Source organism: Tachypleus tridentatus, chromosome 3, assembly GCF_004210375.1.
Source record: "Tachypleus tridentatus isolate NWPU-2018 chromosome 3, ASM421037v1, whole genome shotgun sequence".
Classification (NCBI taxonomy): domain Eukaryota; kingdom Metazoa; phylum Arthropoda; class Merostomata; order Xiphosura; family Limulidae; genus Tachypleus; species Tachypleus tridentatus.
In genome coordinates this window covers 113,809,598-113,836,885 of record NC_134827.1, presented here as the reverse complement: position 1 = coordinate 113,836,885, position 27,288 = coordinate 113,809,598, and the positions used below count along the sequence as shown (strand labels likewise).

General features: G+C 32.7%; 1 protein-coding gene across 5 annotated transcripts; it reads left to right on the top strand.

The window, feature by feature from the left end:
- The first annotated feature begins 2,020 nt into the window (after positions 1-2,020).
- On the top strand, positions 2,021-21,573 carry LOC143247807 (putative protein phosphatase 2C T23F11.1). 5 transcript variants are annotated; one of them, XM_076496304.1, is made up of 9 exons: positions 2,021-2,053; positions 8,181-8,288; positions 11,309-11,458; positions 12,004-12,069; positions 14,270-14,343; positions 14,621-14,762; positions 15,434-15,517; positions 18,256-18,401; positions 19,286-21,573. In XM_076496304.1, the coding sequence occupies exons 2-9, from the start codon at positions 8,186-8,188 to the stop codon at positions 19,571-19,573; spliced, it is 1,053 nt and encodes a 350-aa protein (XP_076352419.1). In that variant the 5' UTR covers positions 2,021-2,053; positions 8,181-8,185; the 3' UTR covers positions 19,574-21,573. The 5 variants fall into 5 exon arrangements, with proteins under 5 accessions (XP_076352419.1, XP_076352417.1, XP_076352420.1 ...); XM_076496302.1 differs by having other exon boundaries at positions 2,045-2,211; XM_076496303.1 differs by lacking the exon at positions 2,021-2,053 and adding an exon at positions 2,079-2,457.
- The last annotated feature ends 5,715 nt before the right edge of the window (positions 21,574-27,288 follow it).

Below are 27,288 nucleotides of genomic sequence, written 5' to 3'. Positions count from 1 at the left end.
AAAAAGTTTGTGCACCATTGCGTTAGATTGTTTCCGTCCACCACCGCATACAACTGATTGGATGGATCACCAATGACTACAGCGAAGTGGAAGTAGAAGTTGTGGGCAGCGAATAGATGTTGTATAATCTGTATCTTAGTACAGACGTCGGCAGCAGGTGTGCTAAAGTACCCCATTTCACAATGTTGGCCCTAGGAACGCCCTTTTTCTCTGAAGAGAAGTCTTTTAGTATAGATACATACTTCAAACGTTAAAATTGTATCAGTGTTGTCCCTCTGTTGAATAAATGAAGGACGAGACGTTACTATTTATTGAGCATATTGAGCAGAAGAAACACTTGGAAAAACAAAACTTTGTTTCTAGTTTTAGAGACCTTGATAATGGTAGGTTATACCATGGTTTTGACGAACAGGTTTTCTGTTAAACACATAAATCGAACATAATGAAATATATCGATAAAACAATCATTTATATACTCAAAACTGCACCTTGGATCTCCATGGTAACAGGTAATCAGAAAAACATACTATTTTATCTAAATAACATTTGGCATTGTTTTGTACAGGATAGTTACAAACCACAAAGGTTAAATCACTGGAGGTTATGGAACATACATTTCTGCATACATTTTTCTTTAGCACTAATTCTTAGTATTAATACTAACTTTTGTGCATTATTATAAGCAGTCCTGTTACTACCTATGTTACGGTATATTCAGGTAAGATTGAACAGGTCCGTTTAATAACAAAAGATTCAACAAGATATGTATTGTGAATTAATTTTGAGTTTTCTCATTTGACGAAATTTGAAAAAACAAAGAGGGTTGACACAGTGTAAAATGGAGGGTGAAAACAATAGTCATTTACATTCAAAACATAATTAAAATAATGAGCCCATACTTTACTTTATAATTAGCTTTCTGTGATTTCTGTACCTTCCTGACATCTTATAAATATGTTTGATGATAATTGGTTAGTATTACAATTTAAATTTTAGAGAATATTGCTACTCAAAAAGAAAGAAATTAAACTTTCCTTGTCAACTGATGACTTTACTTTAAAGAAGGATAGAGCTAGCTAATATATTATAGTATCTACAACATTATACTTTTGGGACTGTAGTCAATACCTTTAAAATATAAAGGAGGGCGTAACTTAAAGATATTACCTGATCTGCCTTTGGAAAATACTACTGTCGGCATTCTTGCATAATATGCAGCATTACACCAGAATCATTCATAGGTATAACAGATATTTCGTGATGGAAAATGATGTTTGTTTGCAGTTAAGCACAAAGGTACACCATGTGCTATCTGTGCTCTGTCCACTAAGGGTATGAAAACCCTGTTTCTAGCGTTGTATGAGTTTTCCGGCTACCTGCTGTGTCTACCAAGGGAAATCAAACCCCTAATTTTAGCACTGTAAATTCAAAGACTTACCGCTGTGCCACTGGTGGGGGGTAGAAAGTGACAAATGATAAAGACAGCGAGAACGAGATGAATATAAAGGCTTTCTAGACAACGTGCAACGTGAAATCTGCACGAATATAGAATAAAGAATGAAAAATATAGTATTATCAGAAGATAGAAATGCATGGTAAAGTCATATACCGCATTAGTACCAGCGATTTTCTAAAATTGTCACTATACTCCAGTATTAACAAACTTGTGTATATATAAAGACATTCTCTACAAGACAGTGTAAATAGTAAGGTAAAAACCTGCTCCAGTCCAATTCTAGTAACAAACGTAGCGTACTTCTAACTGTTCAGATTTGCTTTACTGAATCGAGTTACCAAGAGTCCCGAAACAGGTACAGTGTAATTTGATTGGTTTTGTAACATTGAACTAGTTTTCAATCGCACAGAGAAAAAAAAAAAAATCAAAGATATGTTTATTCGTGAAAAATCAAATATTTAGCAAGTAATTTTATTAGGACAAAATTTATTCCACGAAATCAATTATAAAATAAAAAAATTGTAAAATGTAATTGATAACATGAAATATTTTTAAATAATCATAGGAATAACTTGTAATACGATTTCGATGTATGACGTAAGTGTTTATTGCATTTGAGAGTATAATAATAATAATGGCGATTCTGAATTTAATATAAATTATAATATACTCAGCGTTAATAAATTTAACGAATAATGTTTGTGAAGTTTAATTCATTTCTTTGTATAGCTCTACAAGATTAACGTTTTATTGAGGTAGTGTAAAACTTTCCATGATTGTTTTTATTCGTCAACGTATATACTTTGAAGTTTAATTTGGCTGAAGGAAACCGATCCTCGGGTTAAACTGTGAGACGAAAGTGAGAGGGTTAGGCCCTAGCTTGGCCCAGTGTTATTATTAGTATAATTATAAATTGAAGCATAGTAGTTCCGCTTTAAGTTGCTGTGACGCGTGGAAGACTAATTTTATAGTTCATAGTTTTCAAAAGTATCTCTGAACAGGTAATTTGTGTATGGATGCTTTGAAAATATGAGATTTGACGACGCTAATAGTAGTAATACTAATATTTGTTCATGTTTCGTTCAGTGATTACCTAACCATTCGTATCTGTTTCTGTCTGTACTTTCTGGTTTGTTTTTTTTAATGCACCTGGTGGTTGGAGTGGAGAAAAAGTAGAGGTTTATGAAGATAATTGTTGTATAGTATTATAATTTTTGCATGTCTGAAAATTGGAAGTACGACAGTGTAGTATAAAAACAACTTGAATTATATTAATATAAGTAATATGAACAGAGCTTGCAAATATTTCAGCTTTTATAAACTGACTTGAAACTTAGAATCATATGTATACCTTCTATTTTTCAAGCTTAAATTTGTATGTATACCTTCTTTGTTTCAAGCTTAGATTCATATGTTTACCTTCTTTGTTTCAAGCTTAGATTCATATGTTTACCTTCTTTGTTTCAAGCTTATATTCATATGTATACCTTCTTTGTTTCAAGCTTATATTCATATGTATACCTTCTTTGTTTCAAGCTTATATTCATATGTATACCTTCTTTGTTTCAAGCTTATATTCATATGTATACCTTCTTTGTTTCAAACTTATATTCATATGTATACCTTCTTTGTTTCAAACTTAGAATCATATGTATACCTTCTTTGTTTCAAACTTAGAATCATATGTATATCTTCTTTGTTTCAAGCTTAAATCATATGTATACCTTCTTTGTTTTAAGCTCAATATCTTACTTTTCTTTGAACTAAAAATATACTGAAAACTGCTGAACAAGGAATTACTTGTTAAAGTGAAACTTGTGAACAATATGTGGGTATGATATTGTAAGGGAGAGTTTGTGAAGTAACTTCTTGAAGATGGAACATCATACTCATTAATAGATACTGATACAGACTTATGAATAATTTTAGTTTTTGTCAGGTAGCTAGTCAAGTGATCGAGGGTATCCTTGAAAGTATGTTATTACATATTAAGGATAATTTGTGTTTCTTCACAATAGTTACTTACTAATTTACTGTGTTAGAGTATTACTTAGACAAAAACTATTAAAATAGGTTAGTTATAGAGACAGGGAAATTAAAAACTGGGTTTTTGTCTGATTAGATGGATGTAGCTTGTAGACCTTTTAAAAATAAGTTTTATATCGACACTACTGGCTTCTAACTTATCAACATTTGGTGATGAAATTCCTACAAAGTGTAAATTGAGACATCAGAAACGTGACAGTTTGGAGATTTAAGACAAATGCATGATTGTGTAGAAGAAATATTTCAATTTGATGTTTGATATAAAACCAAGAGCTGAGCATCTAGCTATGGTCACAAGAAAAGTCTTAAGTTCTTACATTTTGATCTTTTATAAAAGGTATTTACTCAAAAGAAAACAAAGCAGTAATATGAAGTCCAAAACAAAAGTTAATAATTGAATAGTTGTGTTTGTTTTGGTTGGATTGAAAACGTGATTTGAACATCAAGTTGGTTCAGGTGTGGGTAAGTTACCATCAAGTTGGTTCAGGTGTGGGTAAGTTACCATCAAGTTGGTTCAGGTGTGGGTAAGTTACCATCAAGCTAGTTCAGGTGTGGGTAAGTTACTTTATAAAGTAACTTACTAATGGAGGTAACAAATCTGTAAAACCTGGACTGGAATTATTCTGTTGTTAATTTATAGAACAGTTAACACAGGTGGTGTGCTGGCAGTGTGGATTATGGAAACAGCTTATTAAATAAAAATGGCTCAAGGTTGGTTAAACTAGTATTTGGTGAATTATTAAGGAGTCTCGTATGAGTCTAATTGGCTAGAGGTCATCCTGTGGCTTGTTTCTCTTCAAGTGTGTGTGTGTATGGCTAGAGGTCATCCTGTGGCTTGTTTCTCTTCAAGTGTGTGTGTGTGTGGCTAGAGGTCATCCTGTGGCTTGTTTCTCTTCAAATGTGTGTGTGTGTGTGTGGCTAGAGGTCATCCTGTGGCTTGTTTCTCATCAAATGTGTGTGTGTGTGTGTGTGTGGCTAGAGGTCATCCTGTGGCTTGTTTCTCTTCAAGTGTGTGTGTGTATGGCTAGAGGTCATCCTGTGGATTGTTTCTCTTCAAGTGTGTGTGTGTGCATATATATATATACATATATGGAGCAGAGTTTCTAATGGAAACTCTTTTATAATTATAATTGTTGTTAACTGATAACTAGAACTAGTTAATATTAAAAGTTGTCAGGCTCGTTAGTTGAGTACATTGACTACTCTGTCATCAGACTTGGATAGTTGTGACGGTCAGAAACAATAGTTTTGAGTAGTTGGTTATTTTTGTGACATTAATCACATTTCAGTAATCAGTTATTTTCCTGTTGTAACATGCTCTTAGATAACATACTGTATCAAGTTAATCAGCCAGCCGTACAGTCCTGTTGGACACGTGCGGCGAACATCACCTTTGTTGATTGTTTAAGTAATATACTTAACCGTGGAAGAAATAATCTAATGTTTAGTTACTTGACCACAACACTGTGATTTTAGTAATAACAAGGTACATATTTCGCCATATCGGTCAAGAAGAGTTTTAGAATAAAGCTTCCAGGTCTTGGTCAGTGGCAACCATTATTAACGTTCATGTACATATTTTACCCACCACTATTACTGTACATATATTATTAGCAATACAGGTTTTCATATTCCTTATTTTTTCTAGTTTGAGGCAACATGTAGAACTTTAACTGTTCCAAAACAAAACTTGTATAAAGCTCAGTTTGTTATAATACGTCAACCACTTGATCAGGCACAGGTGGTGATTTAATAATATTTTTAAATAGGTGGTACATTTCTACCATTTCGATATTTACTCTGGCTGTGGTAGAAAGGTACAGATTGTTTAGTATTGTAATTGGTTTTGAACCAAACCCTCATACTGTCAACGATTGTTTTAGTTGGTTCTGAACCAAAACCTCTTACTGTGAGGAATTGTTTAGTATTGTAGTTGGTTCTCAACTAAAACCTTGCACTTCAAGGATTGTTTTAGTGTTTGCAAGGTATGTCACTGAAAATATAAAAATGAACAGTGTGATTAGGTTAATATTATAAGAGACATGCTCCACTTAAAGCTAAGTAGCCCAGTATCTTTCTTTTGTAAGAACAGGTTTTGAAGATTTGGTTACACACACACATATCCTTGACTGGTAGTTTAGATTAAGTGATATAACTGTGTTTGCAACCTTGACTTGCGAGTGTAATATTTCACTTTTGGCCCATTTGGAAAGGCTCTTGCTTGAATTTAAAATGTTTTAGTAACTACATATCCTGTAGAAATTGAAGAAACCTGTTATGGTGAGGTATTTGAATGGTTATTCAGGAGTCAACAGCGTATTTGAGTTTTATAAAGAGAAAACAATTCCTAAGAATAACCCTGTTATGTAACTTTTAAAGTAAGACTATTTGAAGTTTCAACACTTTCTCATGGCTCTATGTGCAAGTGTCATAATCTGTTGGAAGACAGATGTAATGAAATTATCTCTGAGAAGGAAATAATTTGCAGGTAATACATTAATTGTATTGAAAGTAATGATGAAAGTTTTGGCTCAAGTATGCTACCTTTATCTGTTTGTTGTGTTTGAAGTTTGTTAGATAAACTAACCACACTGATAGAAAGTGATTTTCACAACATTTTTAACAAAAATAATTTTTAATAGCGGACCAACATTTCCTGGCAGCCAGTGCTATTCTGATTTTATTTTTCTATGCTATTGGTCACTCACAAGGTCAGTGCTAGTTTGGTGAAAAAAATACTGATATTGAATTTAGGGTGGGGGCTGAGTTGTATCTTAAAAACTACATTGTCTCAACTGTGTTATGACTCCCATAAATCAATAGACACTAGAGAATGAAACTGTTTGTTCAGTGGCAAATGGACTTTCTGAGTTGGGCTTGACATGTTGGGGTTGTACTAAAACTAGGATATATGTTATCATGCTCAAAGTCAGTGATGAAAATGCACACAAGGTAGATGAAATTATTAATATTTATTATAAGTGAATGGTGCATATCTGGAAAACATTGAACTGAAAGAATTAAATGTCCTATTGTGGAAAATTAGTGTTGTTATAAACGACGAAGAAACATAACATAGTAACAATCATACTATAATGGAAACTCTTGCTTATATGATACTGGAAAAAAATTTTATCCTGTGTGCATGTAGATTTGAAGTAGGGTTCACTATCTTCCCATTTCACATCTGTTTTCCATCATAGAGAACTTTATTTTTCTCCATTCTCCGGGTGCAGATAAAATGTCATGAATATGTCACACATGGATCTAATGTACTGATGTCATGGGTAATTAAAAATAATCTTTCTACTAATGAAACAGAAGAACTAATCTTCCAGAAAAAATAACTTTTAGACTAAAGTAAATCTAGAAATGTCATTACAATTACTTGAAACTTTCTGTGACAAAGAATGTGAAGGTTTTGAACCCAAAACAAATGTTATTTACTTTTATTACATAAGTTGAAACATGTGAACCTTCTGGCTTTGTATAAGTATCTAAATGTGAAGTTAAAATGGACTAGATTTACTTTTCCTACCTTCCCTCTGTTCTGTGATGCTCCTTGTTTCTCAACTTTGTTTGCCATTAAACTTGAGATTTTTTTTAATCCCAGTTCTTAATTTTAATCACAAAAATTTCTTTGTTTTCAGTACAAACCTCAGTTTTTGTTTCATCAGTTTCTCTTCCTCTAGTGACAGAACAAATATGGTTTTAAGTTGTGTCTAAAGAAATGCTGAATACCAATTCAAAGAGGTTATAATGTCATTGTGTAGGCCAGTAGTCAGACCACATTAAATTTTCATTTTTTAAAATGGTTACTAGGATGGTGCCTGTTATAGAGGAGTTATCATGTGAGGAGAGATTAAGTTTTCTAAAATAGATTTCTCTTGAAAAAACAGTTATAGGTTACTTAAGAGGTTTTAGGATCATCAAGGAATTGTTAGTGTTGATGCATCACATTTTTACACATCTAATGGTGAGAACGGTAAGACTAGGACATAATTATACATTTTGACAGGTGTCCTTTTCGGCTGAGACAGCTTTATTATTCTGAGAGGGTAGTTGGTCAGTGGAAATGACTGCATTAAAACGTGGTAAATTACAGTTACTATAAGGAAGGTTAAGAGAAAGCTTGATAAATATATATGAATGCTAAGACTGACTTTGAGTTTTTTTTGATACAGTGGATAGGGGTTGAACAATATGGATGGAGTGGTTCCTTGTCCATAACTGTTTTGTTATTCTGTTTAAGTTACTTATTTTGTTTGCAAGTGATTATACTTTATTCTGTACTTAGTTTTCTAAGTTTTCCTGAGACACAAGATTTTATTTTGATTGAATAAGTCATTCCAAGGATGAATGAACAAGGTGACATGTGATTTAAATATAAGATGTTTGTAGAGAAAAAAACAACTTGTGAATGAAATGTTCAAATATCTATGCAGAAAAAACTTTTAGTTATAATGTTTAATATATTTACATATAAAACTAATTGGAATGTGAAAGGTATTTATTAAAAAACCATAACTTATAATGCTATTCAGATTCATGTTTTTGTTTTTTCCTTTCATTAGATGAAGTGATTTTATTAAACCACAGATTACAGTGTTGAAATATTGGCCAGTGTGAAATACACAACAGTTTCTGCAGATTTGTAACTCTGATCTTTCTTTATTAGTGAAAATGGGTCAAACCCTCTCTGAACCAGTGACTGCTAAGGAGACGTCAAGTTGTGAGAACGATTTCTTGAAAGTAGGATCCTCCTGCATGCAAGGATGGAGAATCAGTATCCTCACATTGGGCTCATCCCTAGTTTAACACTGATGTTACTTTTATTCTATATCCTCACATTGTGCTCATCCCTAGTTTAACACTGATGTTACTTTTATATCTTCACATTATGCTCGTCCCTAGTTTAACACTGATGTTACTTTTATATCCTCACATTGTGCTCATTCATAGTTTAACACTCATATTACTTTTTTATATCTTTGCTTTGTGCTTGTTCCTTGTTCAACACTGATGTTACTCTTATATCCTTACTTTGTGCTTGTTCCTTGTTTAACACTGATGTTACTATTATTTTATATCCTAGCTTTGTGCTTGTTCCTAGTTTAACACTGATGTTACTTTTATTTTATACCCTAGCTTTGTGCTCGTTTCTTGTTTAACGATGATGTTACTTTTATTTTATATCCTTGCTTTGTGCTCGTTCTTTGTTAACCCTGATGTTACCATTATTTTATATCCTGGCTTTGTGCTTGTTCCTAGTTTAACACTGATGTTACTTTTATTTTATACCCTAGCTTTGTGCTCGTTTCTTGTTTAACGATGATGTTACTTTTATTTCATATCCTTGCTTTGTGCTCGTTCTTTGTTAACCCTGATGTTACCATTATTTTATATCCTGGCTTTGTGCTCGTTCCTTGTTTAATTCTGATGTTACTATTATTTTATATCTTTACTTTGTGCTCGTTCCTTGTTTAATTCTGATGTTACTATTATTTTATATCTTTACTTTGTGCTTGTTCCTTGTTTAACACTGAGGTTACTTTTATTTCATATTCTTACTTTGTGCTTGTTTCTAGTTTAACACTGATGTTAATATTATTTTATATCCTTGCTTTGTGCTCGTACCTTGTTTAACGCTGATGCCACTTTTATTTTATATCTTTGTGCTTGTTCCTTGTTTAACACTGATGTTACTTTTATTTCATATTCTTACTTTGTGGTTGTTTCTAGTTTAACACTGATGTTAATGTTATTTTGTAACCTTGCTTTGTGCTCGCTCCTTGTTTAACACTGATGTTTCTTTTATTTTATATCCTTGCTTTGTGCTTGTTCCTTGTTTAACAGTGATTTTACTTTTATACCCTAGCTTTGTGCTCATTTCTTGTTTAACGATGATGTTACTTTTATTTTATATCCTGGCTTTGTGCTCGTTCTTTGTTAACCCTGATGTTACCATTATTTTATATCCTGGCTTTGTGCTCGTTCCTTGTTTAATTCTGATGTTACTATTATTTTATATCTTTACTTTGTGCTTGTTCCTTGTTTAACACTGATGTTACTTTTATTTCATATTCTTACTTTGTGCTTGTTTCTAGTTTAACACTGATGTTAATATTATTTTGTAACCTTGCTTTGTGCTCGCTCCTTGTTTAACACTGATGTTTCTTTTATTTTATATCCTTGCTTTGTGCTTGTTCCTTGTTTAACAGTGATTTTACTTTTATATCCTTGCTTTGTGCTTGTTCCTCGTTTAACAGTGATTTTACTTTTGGATTTTTCCATCCAACACCTGACATTTTGACATTGCTGTTTACTTTGCTCTTTGTGTTTCTGTATGCGCCAGCGGAAGTATACGTTTAATACAATAAGCACTTCGTTGTTCCTCTGAACAAAATTAAACTGGTATAATTTTCACTTCATCAGTAGTCTTAATTTATCATTTCTATACACTTTTTAAATCACTGTTTGGTGAGCAAGATGTACAAACACTGTGTATTGAATGGTACACATACTGAAAAATATTGTGTAGTGGTGGGTGTGTACATGAATGATACACTGACAAATTGTATACTGGTGGGTGTGTACATACACACAAAGGGTATTCACATATTGTATCTAAAGCACTGCTTGTTGTTAGTATGTTTTCCAGGCTATAATTTTAAATATTATATTCAGTAATGAATAGTAAACTTCACAAGAGATTATGTGCACATTTGTGAGATATAAGAGATCATTTTAGTAAATTAATTTTATACTTTCGTTAGGTTTTATTACATTAATATTAAATTACTAAGACTGGTTGTACATCAGCTGTTATTAATATCGGGAATGGGTTATTGATGTGTTATTTGTTATATTTTTTAAAACAGTTCATGATTGTTAATTTTTATCATGTGAATGTTGGTAGAAATGTTTATTTTGATTTTCAGAAGTAAGTTGGTAACCTTTTGCTTTATAATGGCAGGAACTATGAATTTCAACCAAGATAAATTATTAAAGAAGTTATCACTGATTAATGACAATACACAGATTTCTACAAAAATGTGAAAACTGATGGACATGTATGTTTGTTAAATCTAATGTTTGTTTATGTGTTTTTGCAGCAGGTTAAAATATTCAAAATACGTTTTAGTTTAACATGTACTCCACTTGCACTAAAAATAAATTTTGGACTTTTCATTGTAGATAAAGCATTTTTTTAATAAAGTGTCTCTGATAATTAGTTGAATAAATACTTTAACTTCTTGCTTACATTTTATTATCTCGGTGTTATATGTTCTCACAACAGTATTTGATGATTCTGTATGAAAGTCACATAATTCAAGTTGTTGTAGTTGTGTATGTTTAATGTTTTCAATTCTGTTGTTCCTTATGCAACATCATGACATCTTCCTTGAAGACAAGTAGAACTGTTTTAATTTTGTTTCTAAAATAAAACCTGATGTGGAGAATGTGATAAATGGATAGACTACAATGTTTCTAGAGTATATATCTGTTTGGATATTAATAAGGTTTAGTAACATAGAATAGGGTTAAAACACCACACATTTAAACACTGAAAGATGAATCAAGACATCTGGTATCAAGAAAGATAAACTTTGAAATATTGATCCAACATAAGCTAAAATAGAAATATTTCTGTAACTTTTTATTTTGTTGACAGTAGGAATGTTTGTGTTTTTAATGTATTCAATGTAATCATCATAATATTTCTAAAGTTATATTCGAATACTGAAAGATGGCTTAGCTATGAATTACTACCATTTAGTTTTTCCTGTAACTAAGTAACAACAGATATGGAAGATGCCCACACACAGTTACTGTCCTTATCGGAAGACCACGATGCTTCTTTCTTTGCTGTATATGATGGCCACGGGGGAGCAAAGGTTGCTCAGTATGCAGGAACTCATCTTCACAAGAAGATTGTTGGTCATCCCTTGTACAGTAAGATCACTAACTGGTCTCCAAATATGGGTTTAAATGTTTAAGATAATTTACACAAGTACAAATGATCCTTTAGTTTCTGATGAGATTTGTTTTGATGTACTAACTTGTTTAACAACATTTCCCCACAATATCTAAGTTGTTATCATTGAATAAATAATTGGAGTTATGGCCAGAAAGACAAAATTTTCCATTGTGTTAAAAGACTATACATCTTCTCCAGGGGTTTTCAGACATTTTCTCTGTCCTTATGACCTTCATTGTTGTTGACCACAATATGTATATATATGTTAAGCATGAGTTTAGTTAATGCTCTGAATGTTTTATATTTTACTAAAAGAACAATTTCTGTATTGTTCTACATATAAGATTCTGTTAGCTGTATGAAAACTGAATCGTGGTACACTGAAATATAGTTTTAGACCATTTCAAAGGAACCTGTGTTGTGTGTATAAGGATTACGCAAGTTTTAATTTATCTATAAGTAACAAATATTTCAATCAGTATTTGTAAATTCTGCATTAAAATCCTTTTCATCTCTTAAGAAAAAGGTCATATTGAGGAAGCAATCAGACAAGGATTCTTAGAAGTGGATTCTGACATGTTAGAAGGTAAGGCAGGTTTATTACTAGTGGTTGTGTTGATGTGGCCAATCAGACAAGGATTCTTAGAAGTGGATTCTGACATGTTAGAAGGTAAGGCAAGTTTATTACTTGTGGTTGTGTTGATGTGGCCAGTCACACAAGGATTCTTAGAAGTGGATGCTGACATGTTAGAAGGTAAAACAGGTTTATTACTAGTGGTTGTGTTGATGTGGCCAATCAGACAAGGATTCTTAGAAGTGGATTCTGACATGTTAGAAGGTAAAGACAGGTTTATTACTAGTGGTTGTGTTGATGTGTCCAATCAGACAAAGATTCTTGGATGTGGATGCTGACATGTTAGAAGGTGAGACAGGTTTATTACTAGTGGTTGTGTTGATGTGGCCAATCAGACAAGGATTCTTGGATGTGGATGCTGACATGTTAGAAGGTGAGACAGGTTTATTACTAGTGGTTGTGTTGATGTGTCCAATCAGACAAGGATTCTTGGATGTGGATGCTGACATGTTAGAAGGTAAGACAGGTTTATTACTAGTGGTTGTGTTGATGTGGCCAATCAGACAAGGATTCTTGGATGTGGATGCTGACATGTTAGAAGGTAAGACAGGTTTATTACTAGTGGTTGTGTTGATGTGGCCAATCAGACAAGGATTCTTGGATGTGGATGCTGACATGTTAGAAGGTGAGACAGGTTTATTACTAGCTGTTGTGTTGATGTGTCCAATCAAACAAGGATTCTTAGCAGTGGACACTGGAATGACAGAAGGTAAGATGGATTTGTTATTGGTGTTTGGGTTAGAAAGATAGATGTGTTAATGCTGTGCTAACAGGTAAAAAGTAAGGGGTCTGATCTCTTAACATATTGACTTGTTATGTTAGAAGATAAGAAAACTACACTAAACATTCTCTAAGAAACATGACCCAAGCCCTTATTTTTCATTCTCAGGACATAGGTGTGAAACTCGGTTCTTGTGGTGCAATAACATATCTTAACCGGATAAAACGTAAATACGTTTGAGAATTTTAAAGGCAAATATTGGGAAGTCTGTGCTCTGTTAGTATGAATTACACTTTTAAAATGATGTAAGATAAATATCAGTGAAGCTATCGAAGAGAGAAGACATTTTGTCTGTTAAATAACAGTGTGAAATAGTGAATAACTGTCAGTGTTCTTAAAGATAGTTGTGTTTTAACTGTCATCATTGTGTAGGTTGTCAACGTGTGTTATTTTTTAATTGTCACGAAGGTCAAGTTGACCTACTGGACATTTTCACATCTAGAGTGAATGGTAATTATTAAAAAAACAGTACTGGACAGTGATGCTTTAATTTCTGTTTAAGATATATTTTGATTTAATGTAATAAATGTCTTTAAGCTTGACTGTTTTAGTCAATTCAGTTAAATTTTAGTTTTGTGATATGTTGTTTATGTTGAATATATACATTTAACAGATGAGCTGAAGAACATAGATGTTAAAAACAGTTTGAGCCGAGTATCGAGAAACTGTTTTCATTGATTGTTTGAGCTACAATAAACTCATCACACCGTAGTTTCTGAACATTTAATTATGAAGAAACTTAACCATGTTACCTTGTAAAGTAATACATGTTACATGAATACCTTAAAATAATATAGTTCAGGAAAGTGTACATTGGTTCTATAAATTTAAATACCACAAATTAACAGAAAGAAACAAGGAACTGGTGTTTCTGAGATTGGGAATACCACAACTAGATACATGTGTTTGTGGTCCTAGCTGAAAGGGAGTACCACAACTTAGTTATTAGGAAAATATGTTTGTGGGCCTACTTGAAGATATGTTACTTATTGTGAAGTGTGTAATATATTTAACACAGTAAGACAATTGTAAAAGTATGGTAGCAGGTTACTTGTAATTAAAAGTGATAGATGAACTTTTGTTCCTGGTCACTGTTGTCCTCTAATATGTACGTAATGATGTCACTGTTGTCCTCTAATGTGTACGTAATGATGTCACTGTTGTCCTCTAATGTGTGCGTAATGATGTCACTGTTGTCCTCTAATGTGTGCGTAATGATGTCACTGTTGTCCTCCAATGTGTGCATAATGATGTCACTGTTGTCCTCTAATGTGTGCATAATGATGTCACTGTTGTCCTCTAATGTGTGCATAATGATGTCACTGTTGTCCTCTAATGTGTGCGTAATGACTGATTATTTAATCTTTCCAGATGAAAGCATGAAAGATGAACTAGCTGGAACAACGGCAGTGGTTGTTTTACTGAAGGACAACAGAATCTACTGTGTAGGTCTCTTATTAAACTTGCTTACATATGAACTGTTAATAGTTTCTGTCACATTGATGTTATGTACTTTGAAAACTTATCAAGAACTGGAAAAGGTTGATGAAGAAAAATTTATACTGTATAACAGATATAGCGACTTACAAACCATGATTCATGTTTATCTAGTAAGACCTAGCTGAGTTACATGTGTAAAATCCAAACATTTTTCAATATCTTTGAATCTGTTTGGTGCTGAAGTAAAGACTACAATGCCAAGGTGTAATGCTGTGATTTCAGGGCAATGTAGGAGATTCTAGAGCAGTAGCTAGTATTGGCGGACAGGTACAGCAGTTGTCATATGACCACAAACCTGGGAACGAAGCTGAAACTAGACGAATTGTTGCAGCAGGTGGTTGGGTTGAATTTAACAGAGTAAATGGTAATTTGTTTCATGTACTGTTTAGAATCTCTGTTATTTAGTAGAAATATACTTACTTAAAGGCTTTCAACTTTGAGTACCAAACGACAGGACTGGAGGTATAGTGTGATATTTTAAATAACCTGCTCACTTGATCAGGTTCACTGTACTGACTTTTGTTCTGTATCACATTGATTGTTGACCTCACTTGAACAAATTAAACTTACTGACCTTTGTATTGTATCATGTTGATTGTTGACCTCACTTGAACAAATTAAACTTACTGACCTTTGTACTGTATCACGTTGATTGTTGACCTCATTTGAACAAATTAAACGTACTGACCTTTGCACTGTATCACGTTGATTGTTGACCTCACTTGAACAAATTAAACTTACTGATCTTTGCACTGTATCATGTAGACCTCACTTGAGCTCTCCACTAGGACAGCAGTAAGTCTACAGATTTACAACACTAAAATAAGGGGTTTGATTCTCCTTGATTGACACAGCAGATAGTCTAATGTGGCTTTGCTATAAGAAAACAGACACACAATTTACTGGAAGAAATTAAATATACTGACATTTGTCCTTTCCAGGTTCTTGTACCTGTTTTGTAACTCCTATAATAGTTTGTGTTCTCTGACAGGTAACCTGTTTTGTATCTCCTATATTAGTTTGTTTCTATGGTAGGTAACCTGGCCTTGTCACGAGCACTAGGAGATTTTGTTTTCAAGAAGAATGGTAAGAGATCTCCAGAAGAACAGATTGTCACTGGTGAGTCCTTCTCATCTGCCATCAGTGTTGACAGAAGTCAGTGATCTAAACCACATTAATGTCGTAAATTCATGGTCAACTGACTGTAATTGTTAATTAGATAATATATTTCATACATACTAACTAGATTTTATTCCAGTAATTATTTGGCTGTCAATGTTTAGCCGTCTTATCCCAGGAGAAACTATTTCTGAAGCACTAGTGGTGAAACGTCAAGGCTGGGTCTTTTTAATGGAGGGAGGGCTTGCTCTATCTACTTGTCTGTGGTCTTTCTTCATTAGGACCTTTATTCATTTAGCTTACTTTTATGTCAGATGTTATTAGTTAGGTACGTGCAGATTGCTTATTTTAGCTTTCTTTTTGTGGTTTGTATTTTAGTATCTTGGTTGCACTCGAGTTTCTTCTGCTATCTACTCTGTCATGATGGATTATTTAGGTTTCTGTATTTAAAGCTGGATTAATCCTCTTGTTGTCCCAGCATGTTGGAGTCCACATTCTTAAGGGATGATGTAATAGCTTTGAACTGGGTCTTTAGGTGGTTTTGATGCAAACTATCTATAGCTGATAAAAGTTACAAATGGATAAAACTAACAATAAAACTATGTTTAATCAGTATTTGTGTGGAAGCATTGAGTTTCACCAACATTGCTGTAGTATCATCACCCACTTGATGTTGTCATTGTAACATTGGTGAAAAATACATAACTTACTTGTAGTTGTATAATGTTACAACCAGTAACATTAAAACTGTTGATTTGATGAACTATAGGGCCTCAAACACTTGCAAGGTCTTTAAGTTTTTATTCTATAACTGTATGCCTTAAACTATAACTTACAGGTGTAACCCCTACTCCAAGTAAACAATGTGAACCTAAACAGCTCTGATTGCTTGGTACTGTTTACATATCCTGTAATATCACTCATATTTATAGTTAAAACTTATTTCAGTTATGTTTTTAACTCATTATCTTCTGTATTACAAATTTTCTTCAATCTGGAAGATTCTGATGTATGTCTTTATGTTAGATGGTTTGATTTATATTTACAGCCATCTGTGAGTTTGTTTCATAAACTCTTATTATATAAGTGTTGGTAGTCATGACAAAAATACAACTTCTCAAGTCAACGACAGATTAGCAGCTGATATGTAGAATGAAAACTGGTTGTTATCTGATAAGAAAAGGAAAATGTAATAATTACACTTAGGTGGCTGTACAAGCTACTACTGACCATTACAGGTTTAATACCTGAATACACTTAGGTGGCTGTACAAGCAACTACTGACCATTACAGGTTTAATACCTGAATACATTTAGGTGGCTGTACAAGCTAATACTGACCACTACAGGTTTAATACCTGAATACACTTAGGTGGTTGTACAAGCTACTACTGACCACTACAGGTTTAATACCTGAATACACTTAGGTGGTTGTACAAGCTACTACCTTATATAATACCTTATTACACTTAAGTATCCAATTAATTTATGGACGTGATGAAGTTGTATTGATCCAATTATAGTCAATGGTTTTCATAAGGTGCTCAACTCTTTCATGATATAAATTTTAATCTTATCTTTGACACTACACATCTGACTTACAATGTGTGGTCTTTAAAACTCATTTGGTTTGAGGATTTGTGAAGTAAGCAGTGTATTAAGGTCCTGATCTAATATAACAATATGAGGATTTGTGAAGTAAGCTGTGCATTAAGGTCCTGATCTAATATAATAATATGAGGATTTGTGAAGTCAGCAGTGTATTAAGGTCCTGATCTAATGTAATATGAGGATTTGTGAAGTAAGCAGTGCATTAAGGTCCTGATCTAATATAACAATATGAGGATTTGTGAAGTAAGCTGTGCATTAAGGTCCTGATCTAATATAATAATATGAGGATTTGTGAAGTCAGAAGTGTATTAAGGTCCTGATCTAATGTAATAATATGAGGATTTGTGAAGTAAGCAGTGCATTAAGGTCCTGATCTAATATAACAATATGAGGATTTGTGAAGTGCAAGCTGTCTAATATAACAATATGAGGATTTGTGAAGTAAGCAGTGTATTAAGGTCCTGATCTAATATAATAATATGAGGATTTGTGAAGTAAGCAGTGTATTAAGGTCCTGATCTAATGTAATAATATGAGGATTTGTGAAGTAAGCAGTGCATTAAGGTCCTGATCTAATGTAATAATATGAGGATTTGTGAAGTAAGCAGTGCATTAAGGTCCTGATCTAATATAATAATGAGGATTTGTGAAGTAAGCAGTGCATTAAGGTCCTGATCTAATATAACAATATGAGGATTTGTGAAGTAAGCAGTGTATTAAGGTCCTGATGTAATATAATAATATGAGGATTTGTGAAGTAGGCAGTGTATTAAGGTCCTGATCTAATATAATAATATGAGGATTTGTCCTGAAGTAAGCAGAGGATGTATGCATTAAGGTCTTGATCTAATGTAATAATATTTGTGAAGTAAGCAGTGAGGATTTGTAATAATATGAGGATTTGTGAAGTAGGCAGTGTATTAAGGTCTTGATCTAATGTAATAATATGAGGATTTGTGAAGTAAGCAGTGTATTAAGGTCCTGATGTAATATAGTTATTCGAGGCTACTTAAAATGTTTTAAATTGTATTGAGATGTACCAGATGTCATGTGATGCAGTAAGGATAGCTTGAAGATCCACACTTATCTAGTGTATGGAGCAATAACTATTTTACCATTTTCATGTAGCATATCCAGATGTGGTGGTGAAGAAGATAACTCCAGACCATGAATTCATTATTCTTGCATGTGATGGAATTTGGGACGTGATGTCAAATGAAGAGGTTGTAGCATTTGTGCGAACAAGAATTGCAAAAAAGATGGAACCTGAGCATGTAAGACATACATACACAGCTATGTAACAGAAATTGTTAAAAATATTTATGTATATTTCAGAAGTTCACCTTTGATTCTAATGTTTCCAGGAAACATCATGTATTTTCACGTTTTGTTTTTGGAACTTCTCTGTATTTTAACTCTTTCTGTTTGAAACATTAAATGCCTTTAGTGAGGTCTTTACTTAAAAACTTTCACATCTAGTCTTTCAATCAGAGTTTACCAGTTGTGATCTGTGAATTTTGTATCAGGGTTCACCAGCTGGGATCTGTGAATTTTGTATCAGGGTTCACCAGCTGGGATCCGTGAATTTTGTATCAGGGTTCACCAGCTGGGATCCGTGAATCTTGTATCAGGGTTCACCAGCTGGGATCCGTGAATCTTGTATCAGGGTTCACCAGCTGGGATCTGAATCTTGTATCAGGGTTCACCAGCTGGGATCCGTGAATCTTGTATCAGGGTTCACCAGCTGGGATCCGTGAATCTTGTATCAGGGTTCACCAGCTGGGATCCGTGAATCTTGTATCAGGGTTCACCAGCTGGGATCCGTGAATCTTGTATCAGGGTTCACCAGCTGGGATCCGTGAATCTTGTATCAGGGTTCACCAGTTGTGATTTGTGAATCTTGTATCAGAGTTTACCAGTTGTAGTCTACCATTGTGTTCTGTTTGAAAATATAAATTATTTTAATTGCATGTATGATGACCTTTTAACATTTTCTAAAATAAATTAATAGAATCGAGTACCATGTTACGAGAATTTACATAACATTTTCTAAACCTGTAGAACATTTACTTTCTATTTAAAATGTTTTGAGTTTGGTTGAGAATAAGTTAATATCTACAAGGTTTAGTGTTATACTAAGTGTTTGTTTCTGTTCTAGATATGTGAAGAACTGATGACATGTTGTCTGGCACCAGACTGCCAGATGGGAGGACTGGGTTGTGATAACATGACCGTTATTCTTGTATCTTTTTTGCACTATAATAGTTATGACAAACTTGCACTAAAATGCCAGGGACAAATTCCCACGTCAGACATGTTGGATAAAGAATCTGGGTGCGTGAGGTCAGAACTGTCCACAGTTGCAGTTAGTGACAACGAAGACATATCTGAAGATGAGCCTCAATCAAATGAAAAGTTTGTTGATGCCTTAGATAGTAACCTGTAATTAGAAAAGAAGAACCTAATATAACAACTACTGAGCCTCTTTAAAGTGCCATACGAGAAGTATGCATCCTATATGTGAAAGTTCACAAGAGTGGTCGTATGGCTGGGGTGGACACTTGGTGTATCTTAACATTAAACACAAGTTGCATTGGAAACCAAGATAAACTTGTGCTCTTTATATAGCCATGTAACTGAACTGGAGTTTTTGAAAATATTATTATGTGTTAAAAATGGTTTATAAGTGCTGGTATCCCATTGATCTCAGAGAAAGTTATGCCACTGAACTTACAGTTTTTGTTAGTGAGTTACAAGCAGCATGTATCCTCAGGAGAGCTACCATTTCTATTTTTGTACAGTACTACACCTGGCTACCTGTAGTGTAAATTGTACTGTTCTTCTCTTGTGGTTATCTATTAAATGTTTTTGTTCTTGCTGATGTTACAATTACTTATCTTGGTGCCATTACAAATAGTTTCGAAGTAAAAACAATAGGTGTCAGTGATGATTAAATTAGTTATTAAAATAAAAACCATGTTTTAGTTCTTTATAATACTTTCATGTTTGATTCTCTTGTTTAGATTGAGATTTATTAATTGCTGTTATTTGTTTTAAATAAACTTTCTTTTTTGGTTGATAATTTATTAAAATCTTCAAAGTGGGTGTTGAATATTTATGTAGAGAAAATACTTAGTTTTACTCAGGTCAAAATTTATGTTTTCAAACAATCTACTATAAACTTCATATATACCATTTAATATAGTTGACATCCTGTGTATCATGTTTGAGTTCCATCACTGTAGTGTAAAAACGTTTTAGGAGTAATAATACTTATGTATTAGAACATTTTCAGTTTGGAGACTTATTAAATATGTATGAACCATGTTTAATAATAGTATCATATATCTTTAGTTTGGGTTTATTAGTTTAGGCTTAAGTCATGACCACATTTAAAGTATTTCTAAGTAATTCTAAACTTGTTTTTATTTATCCATTACATGCAAGAACTGTCTATCAACAAAGTGTACGTTCTTGGTATGTTAAGAAATATTTACTCCATGAAAGCGCTTATTGTATGAAATGCACATTTGTGTCGCGTATTGATAATACAATGTGTATATGGGAGCAAATTAAATATGCCTTAAAAACAGAATACTTGTTGGTTTTCAAAGAATACTGTTTTCTTACCGGTTTTTTTTCTGGTAACGAGAAAGATTGAGCAACAGTGTTGTATATAATGTATTATTTTACAAGTTAAATTATAATTAATACCTAATTTTCTGAAGTAGATTGGACTTCGTTTCTGTCTGGATGACGAGGTTATGTAATTTTTGTTTGAAAGTAAAATAATTTTTCCAACATTTACTTTTTCTAAACAAATACTTTATTTTTAATGCATGTAACACGTTTATCAGATATTTAATAGAAATATGAAAGGAAGGTGAAACATATTTTTATGTAGTTTAACACAAAAAGAGAACACGGTGTGATTACAAGAAGGCTTGGTGAACAAGGTCATTTAGGCTTATCTGGTAACATTTATTCTTTGTTGATAATTTTAAGGCTAATAACAATTGACAAGTTACAAACATTTCACGTTTATAAAAAAGTAAGTTGTGTTCGTTCTTAACCAGTGTTTTTAGTTTAGGCTTAAGTTCCCTGATGCAAAACTTCTAAATTACTTGTTTTTGTAGAGTAGCAGTAGAAAAACAAACTCGTGTATCAACTGTTCAAACAACATTGTAAGGTGTTAATTTGTGTAAACTTTTAATTCTAAGAATTTTCAAGTGCTTTTATCTAACAGCTTTATATATAGTGTTTACTTTTAACGTACAAATTTGTTCAAAGTAACTCATGCTATATTTAAAAGTTTAAACATTATGTAATGTCAAATACACTCGAACATGGCTTTAACATTCGACACAGAATTGAGGGAAAATTCTTCCCTACTGCGTTTAGCCTTCAATGTAGGCCTACAGTTTGTGTATTAAACTATTAAACAAATTTTGAGTGTGTTTTGTTAACATTAATTACTTTGTGTTAGTTCACACGTAATCTTCGCTTTTACACATTTAAAGACGTTGATGTCTTCTGATGTAAAAAATGTGTAATTGAGAAATAATAATATATTTGTTCCAATTACTTAACATTTCATTCTTGGGAAATTATCACGTACAATTATCTTCATAACATTAGTAGCGTGCAATTTGTTCCCAGCATGCTTCTGTTGTAATTAAATATTAAACAAAATTAACAACGTCTCGAGAGCAACATTTGTAATGGTTTTCATTCCCCACGCTTAAATTTTCTTTATCATTTTCAAAACTCAGATTTGAGCAACGTATTCCTGCAAACGCTATGTGTTAGATCTACAAAACTTGATCAATTTGTAGACAGTTTAAGTAGGCAGAGAAACTCGCGTAAACGCAATTCTATTCATTAAAATTACACGTAATAAAACAGTGATCAGAGTATTAAACAGTTATGAGAGGTCAGTGTATAAGTTTTACGCACTAAAACAAAAACTTTCAAAAGCAAAGAATAAAACCCGTAGGAAAGCAAAAAAGGTTTTAAAGCAGTTTATTAAACCAACCAAAGTTAAATTATTGCAAAGTAAAATAAATGTGTCTGAATGCGTGTTCACTGGCTGGCTAGGATGTAGGTTTGAACAAACTGCGCGTGCGTATTCTATACCTAAAAAAGACAACAACAAAAATCTAGAAATTGTATTTAGTGTAATGTTCATTTTTAAGTGTAATTACATGTAATGTAATGTTGATTTAATATAACATTTAACCTGCATGTAATTACACTTAAAACATCAAGCCATTCTTCATGTGATCAAAACAATATTATGCCATTGTGTGCTATTAATGCATCGTTGCATTAAAACGTTTGACAGAATGAAAACAAGATATGGTGATTATGAACGGAACAGTCAATGTGCAGTCCGGATTCCTCGGACGAATGCCTTTCTGGTGATGTGAGAAAATTTTCGGTCAGACAAGTGTATTATTTATAAAGATAACAATTGTATCAACATTAAATTACATTTCTTGTCAGTTTTATACAGTACTGAAATACAAATACATCAACAGGTACACTATCCACTCCTAAATCATGTGCTCTGAAAATAATTTGGGTCAGTTACTGTAAAGGGTAAAAGGATATATGAAATGTGGCAAGACTGAACGTTACAACATCTAAATATATAGTTAATGAAGCCTATAGAAAGATATAAATCTTTATTTTGTACAGACGATAGTTAATGTAAATTACAATTCTGTGCACCAGCTTAATAGCTTTAAATTTAAAACAATTCTATATCATGTATTGCCATAATTTAATTATTTTCCTTCACACAAAAAAAAGTTTTAAAGTAAAATTTACGGCAGGTGAGAGGCGCGTGTTTGTGCTGCCATCTAGTGGCTATATATTCCACGTTTATACGTAATTTTTCAAACGTGAATGATAATTAAATCTGTTAGTTGGACAAGTAGTTTAACTACAACAATAAAAAACATATTTTTTTTCCTTTTCAGTGGTAGATAAGGTTTGTGGTTGATTGTAACTACATAACACATGTTGGGTGAGAAAATGTCAGGCGCAGGTTTTAAGGTAACGAATGACGTAAGTGATTTAGCTATTTAAGGATATCTCTGTGCTAAAATAAAACAACGATTAACAAAACATAATTTTCATAAATGTCATGAAAATAATAAGAACAAATCCGAACGATAATGTCACAGTATTTTAGGGCTACCATGTCATGGTAATAAGATGAATAATTGTGAGTGTTTAATTTGAAGCGTAAGCTTTAAAAATCAAAATTAAAAATAAGAAATTTCTAAAGACCTTTCACATAATTGTTTGGTAAGTTTGCTTACCTATGACGAAGGACAAGTTATATTTCTTTTAAAACTTCATAAGATAATTATATATATCAAACTAATCTTATATTTTAAATTTAATAATTTCTTTTTAATTTTACCGATGTTGAGTTAGAATGATGCCAAATGATCACATTATGTTTTAAGTTGCAAATTTCTATCCATTAGCATTAATACTATACTTTTGGCAACGTTTTCTTATTCATTTTACGCAACATTCTCGTAAAGGGGAAAATATATTTTATTTACATTCCTGAAGATTGAATTTTTTTTCCCAAACATTTTTTTCTTTGTTTCTTGGATAAAATAGTTTCGTTTCAAGAATTATAAGACTAGAATGTCAAGTGTATGTCAAACTGATAAGTTGGATTACATTAACAACAGTGCAAGGTGATTATTTATAAAACTCCATATTTAAAATGATTATGTCTGGGATAAGCGAATTTCTACAGAAGTACAGTGAAGGTTATACGTTTAGAACAGATTGGACGCCGTACAAAGTGTTCAAAAACATTTCGCTAATTTCAGTCAGAACATTATCTCGTCTCATAACGCAGCTACTGCAGGTATCATGTAGTCTGGTTATGTTCGTTGATTCTTGGAATGTATTCTTAAAATCATTAATATTATATTTTCTCTATAAAGACTGTTTTGTTCGTTGACAAAGCTACTAGAGGCTATCTGTGCCGTTCTAATTTAGCAGTGTAAGACTAGAGGGAAGGCAGCTAGTCATCACCACCCACCGCCAACTCTTGGGCTAAAACGAATAGTGGGATTGACCGTCATTATATATTATATTTTTACTCTATAAAGACACAAGTAATGCTAGTTTGCTAGAAAAATCATTTATGTTAACAGTGGAAGTAGTTTCGTATATCTTGTACCATGACTAGATATTCCCGGATGAAACATGATTTTCAGTGCGTCTTTGGTGAAATTTCTTTTACAGTTATTTGAAAAATGTAATTTTCTGTATAGTCACACAATATTTTTGAAGACGGCCCGCGTGCACTTGCTTATAAACATACCGACATTACGTCTATGTGACAACTGGTATTTATACGTTATACGGTTAAGATTTATAAAGACAAGAGGTGTAGCATGCAGAATACATCGTTAAACTCGAATACATTCGAATCAGAAGACAGAAAACATGAAATGCTACTTCCGATTAAGTGCGATAAATAACAAGAGGAATTAGGACAATTGTTCGGAAGACTTCAGTGTAGCTCACCGGTACGTATGGTAAGTCTAAGTCAGCAACTTACTTATAAGCCGTTAGGTTTAGCGTCAACTGAGCTTGGTCCAATGTTTATTTGTATTAACTATGAAAATAGTTTTCGTTTCAAATTCACTTTTGAAGCAGAAACACATAACTAGCCCAAACTTTCGGGTTATTCAGTTTTTTGTATTGTTAGGTATCGTGGAAACTGCTTGAATGATATATTTTGTAGGGGTAGACAATGACAGAAAAACCCTGAGTTTAACAAATTAGCAGCAAACAGGATGATTGGGAAAGGTGGTAGGAACTGATCGTCTCCGTTACAAACCACGGTCCTAACTGCCGATGGTATTTTGACATTTTTACATTCATAATCATTAAACATAAATGTGAATGTGTGTGGTTCGTCAAAGTCCAAGAATTCTTTTGTTTCGGGCTTGTTCACGGTGTGCTTTAATTAGTGTTAAAGATCAGCTGACCTTTTAAAGGAAGGCTTTTCGTACCTTGAGGACTCGGATCGTTGGAAATTTAAAATCTAGATCGATAGATGCTAGGAGAGATAGTAAGGCTTCTAGTTTCAGATAGAGTTTTATGTTTTGGAATCTAATAGTTTTAGAAAATGACAATTTGTACTCTTAACTGAATATGTAACAATTACAATATCAGTCGTTTATAGATGAGACTTTGAAAAACTACCGAAAATGGCTGTGAAAAGTTTAAATTAAAATGGCAGGTAAGAGTCTCTCTCAACTTAGATTATAGAAAGTAACGGCACAATGTAACTTGAGCTTCGTGCTGGTGACGTTAGGGTTAAGTGATAGGTAGCTAAGACTAAGGGCCACGTACTAGAAATTTGTTGGACACGTAAATGCATAGTTATAAATTTTAAAACGATAGGAAGTGGTTAATAATTATATATATTAAAAAAATTAAAACTGCATATTTTCATATAACTTATACAGCGCTGCAAAGTAAAAGTTTATCACTAAACTAGCTGAAGTTCCTGTTCTCTGGGCGGAAGTTATATAAGTAAATTCATAATTAATGAAAGGTTATTTACCACATAAGGTTGCTTCTTTTATATGTAATTGGAAGAAAAATAAAACACAGCGAACACGATCATAGAAACTGCAAAACATTAAATATGAACCACAATTTTGTATGGACTGAACAAACCATCATAGTGAAGATATATCAACTGGGTCGAAATAATGGTTTAAAAAAACAAACTCGGAAAAACACTCATAAAAAACACAGTATGCAAAATTGAAAAATTGTGTGTATTTCCCCATGGACCAAAGGAACCTTGTTACAGATCCATCCACAACCTGCGAAGTATTTACAAACTACTACTATACAGTAAAACCTGTCTAACCCGGAAACTGCATAGGGCGGAAACATGTACAATCGAAAATGTCCAAATTTCGCAGCATTATCTAAATTTAAGATTTCTTTTATAAAAAGCCCTCTATATGTCAGAACCTGCGAAACGAGGACGGAAAGCTATCTTTCACCAACTTCATCTATTAAGTTTAGAACCTGAGTAAGGCGGAAAATATGTTTTTGATAAAATATTAATTTCTTATTTAATAATTTCTTTGAATATTGATAAATTATTGTTTAATTAATCATTTTTTTTAATATTGATAAATTCTCGGACATTTTGTTACAGTAAGTAGTGGTTAAATATATTATGTTCTTTTTTCTACCCTCATTATTTTTGCAGCTAAATTAAACATAAGAATAGAACAAGAAAATATGAATATTCTACTTTTCCTAGATAATGCTACTTGTGACCCAAAAGTTCAACATTCAAATGTTTATTTAGTCTTTCTACCTCCATGTACAACATCAGTTCTACAGCAACTAGATAATGGAATTATACAGTGTATATAATTAAAATACAGAAAACTGATGCTTCAGCATATTGCAAACATGGACAACTGTAAGAGAACATCTGAAATAACCATGAAAACTGACTTGTTAGATGCAATTGCATTTTGAAGTCATTCAATCAAATGCGTAAAAGATGAATGCGTAATTAAGTGCTTTCAAAACTGCGGATTTATTCTTGATAATGGCGGAGATTGTGGAGAAGTTGTTTGTTATGACGCTTCTAGTGAAATCCAAACTCTGATTGATGTAGATGATTCTGTGAATGTGGAAAGTTTTGTGAACGTTGAAAGGAATGTTTTAACAGAAACTGATTTATAATCTGTAATAGAATCTCAAGATAGTAACAGTATGAGAGATTCAGAAGATGAACAAAATGGAAAAGATAGTGAGGAAATAGAAATTCATACTTCATCGCCAGTGTTAAGTTGTATTAATTCTACTAAATTGTATGCAAAAATGAAGTGAAAAATGAACTTCTTGAAAGTCCGTAGAATTGGTGTTCTATTTTAACCACATGAGAAAGTCCATTAGAAAACTAAACTGTTGAAATTGGACATTTTCTTCAAATAAATTTAAGATTTTGTGTACTTATGTATATTTTGAATGTCTGATTTTGTTCTTATTCTAATAATATAACATAAACAGTATAATAACTATATTCACAAACATCTTACTTCCCTTGAGTCAAGCAAGTATAACGTTCCGCTCAAA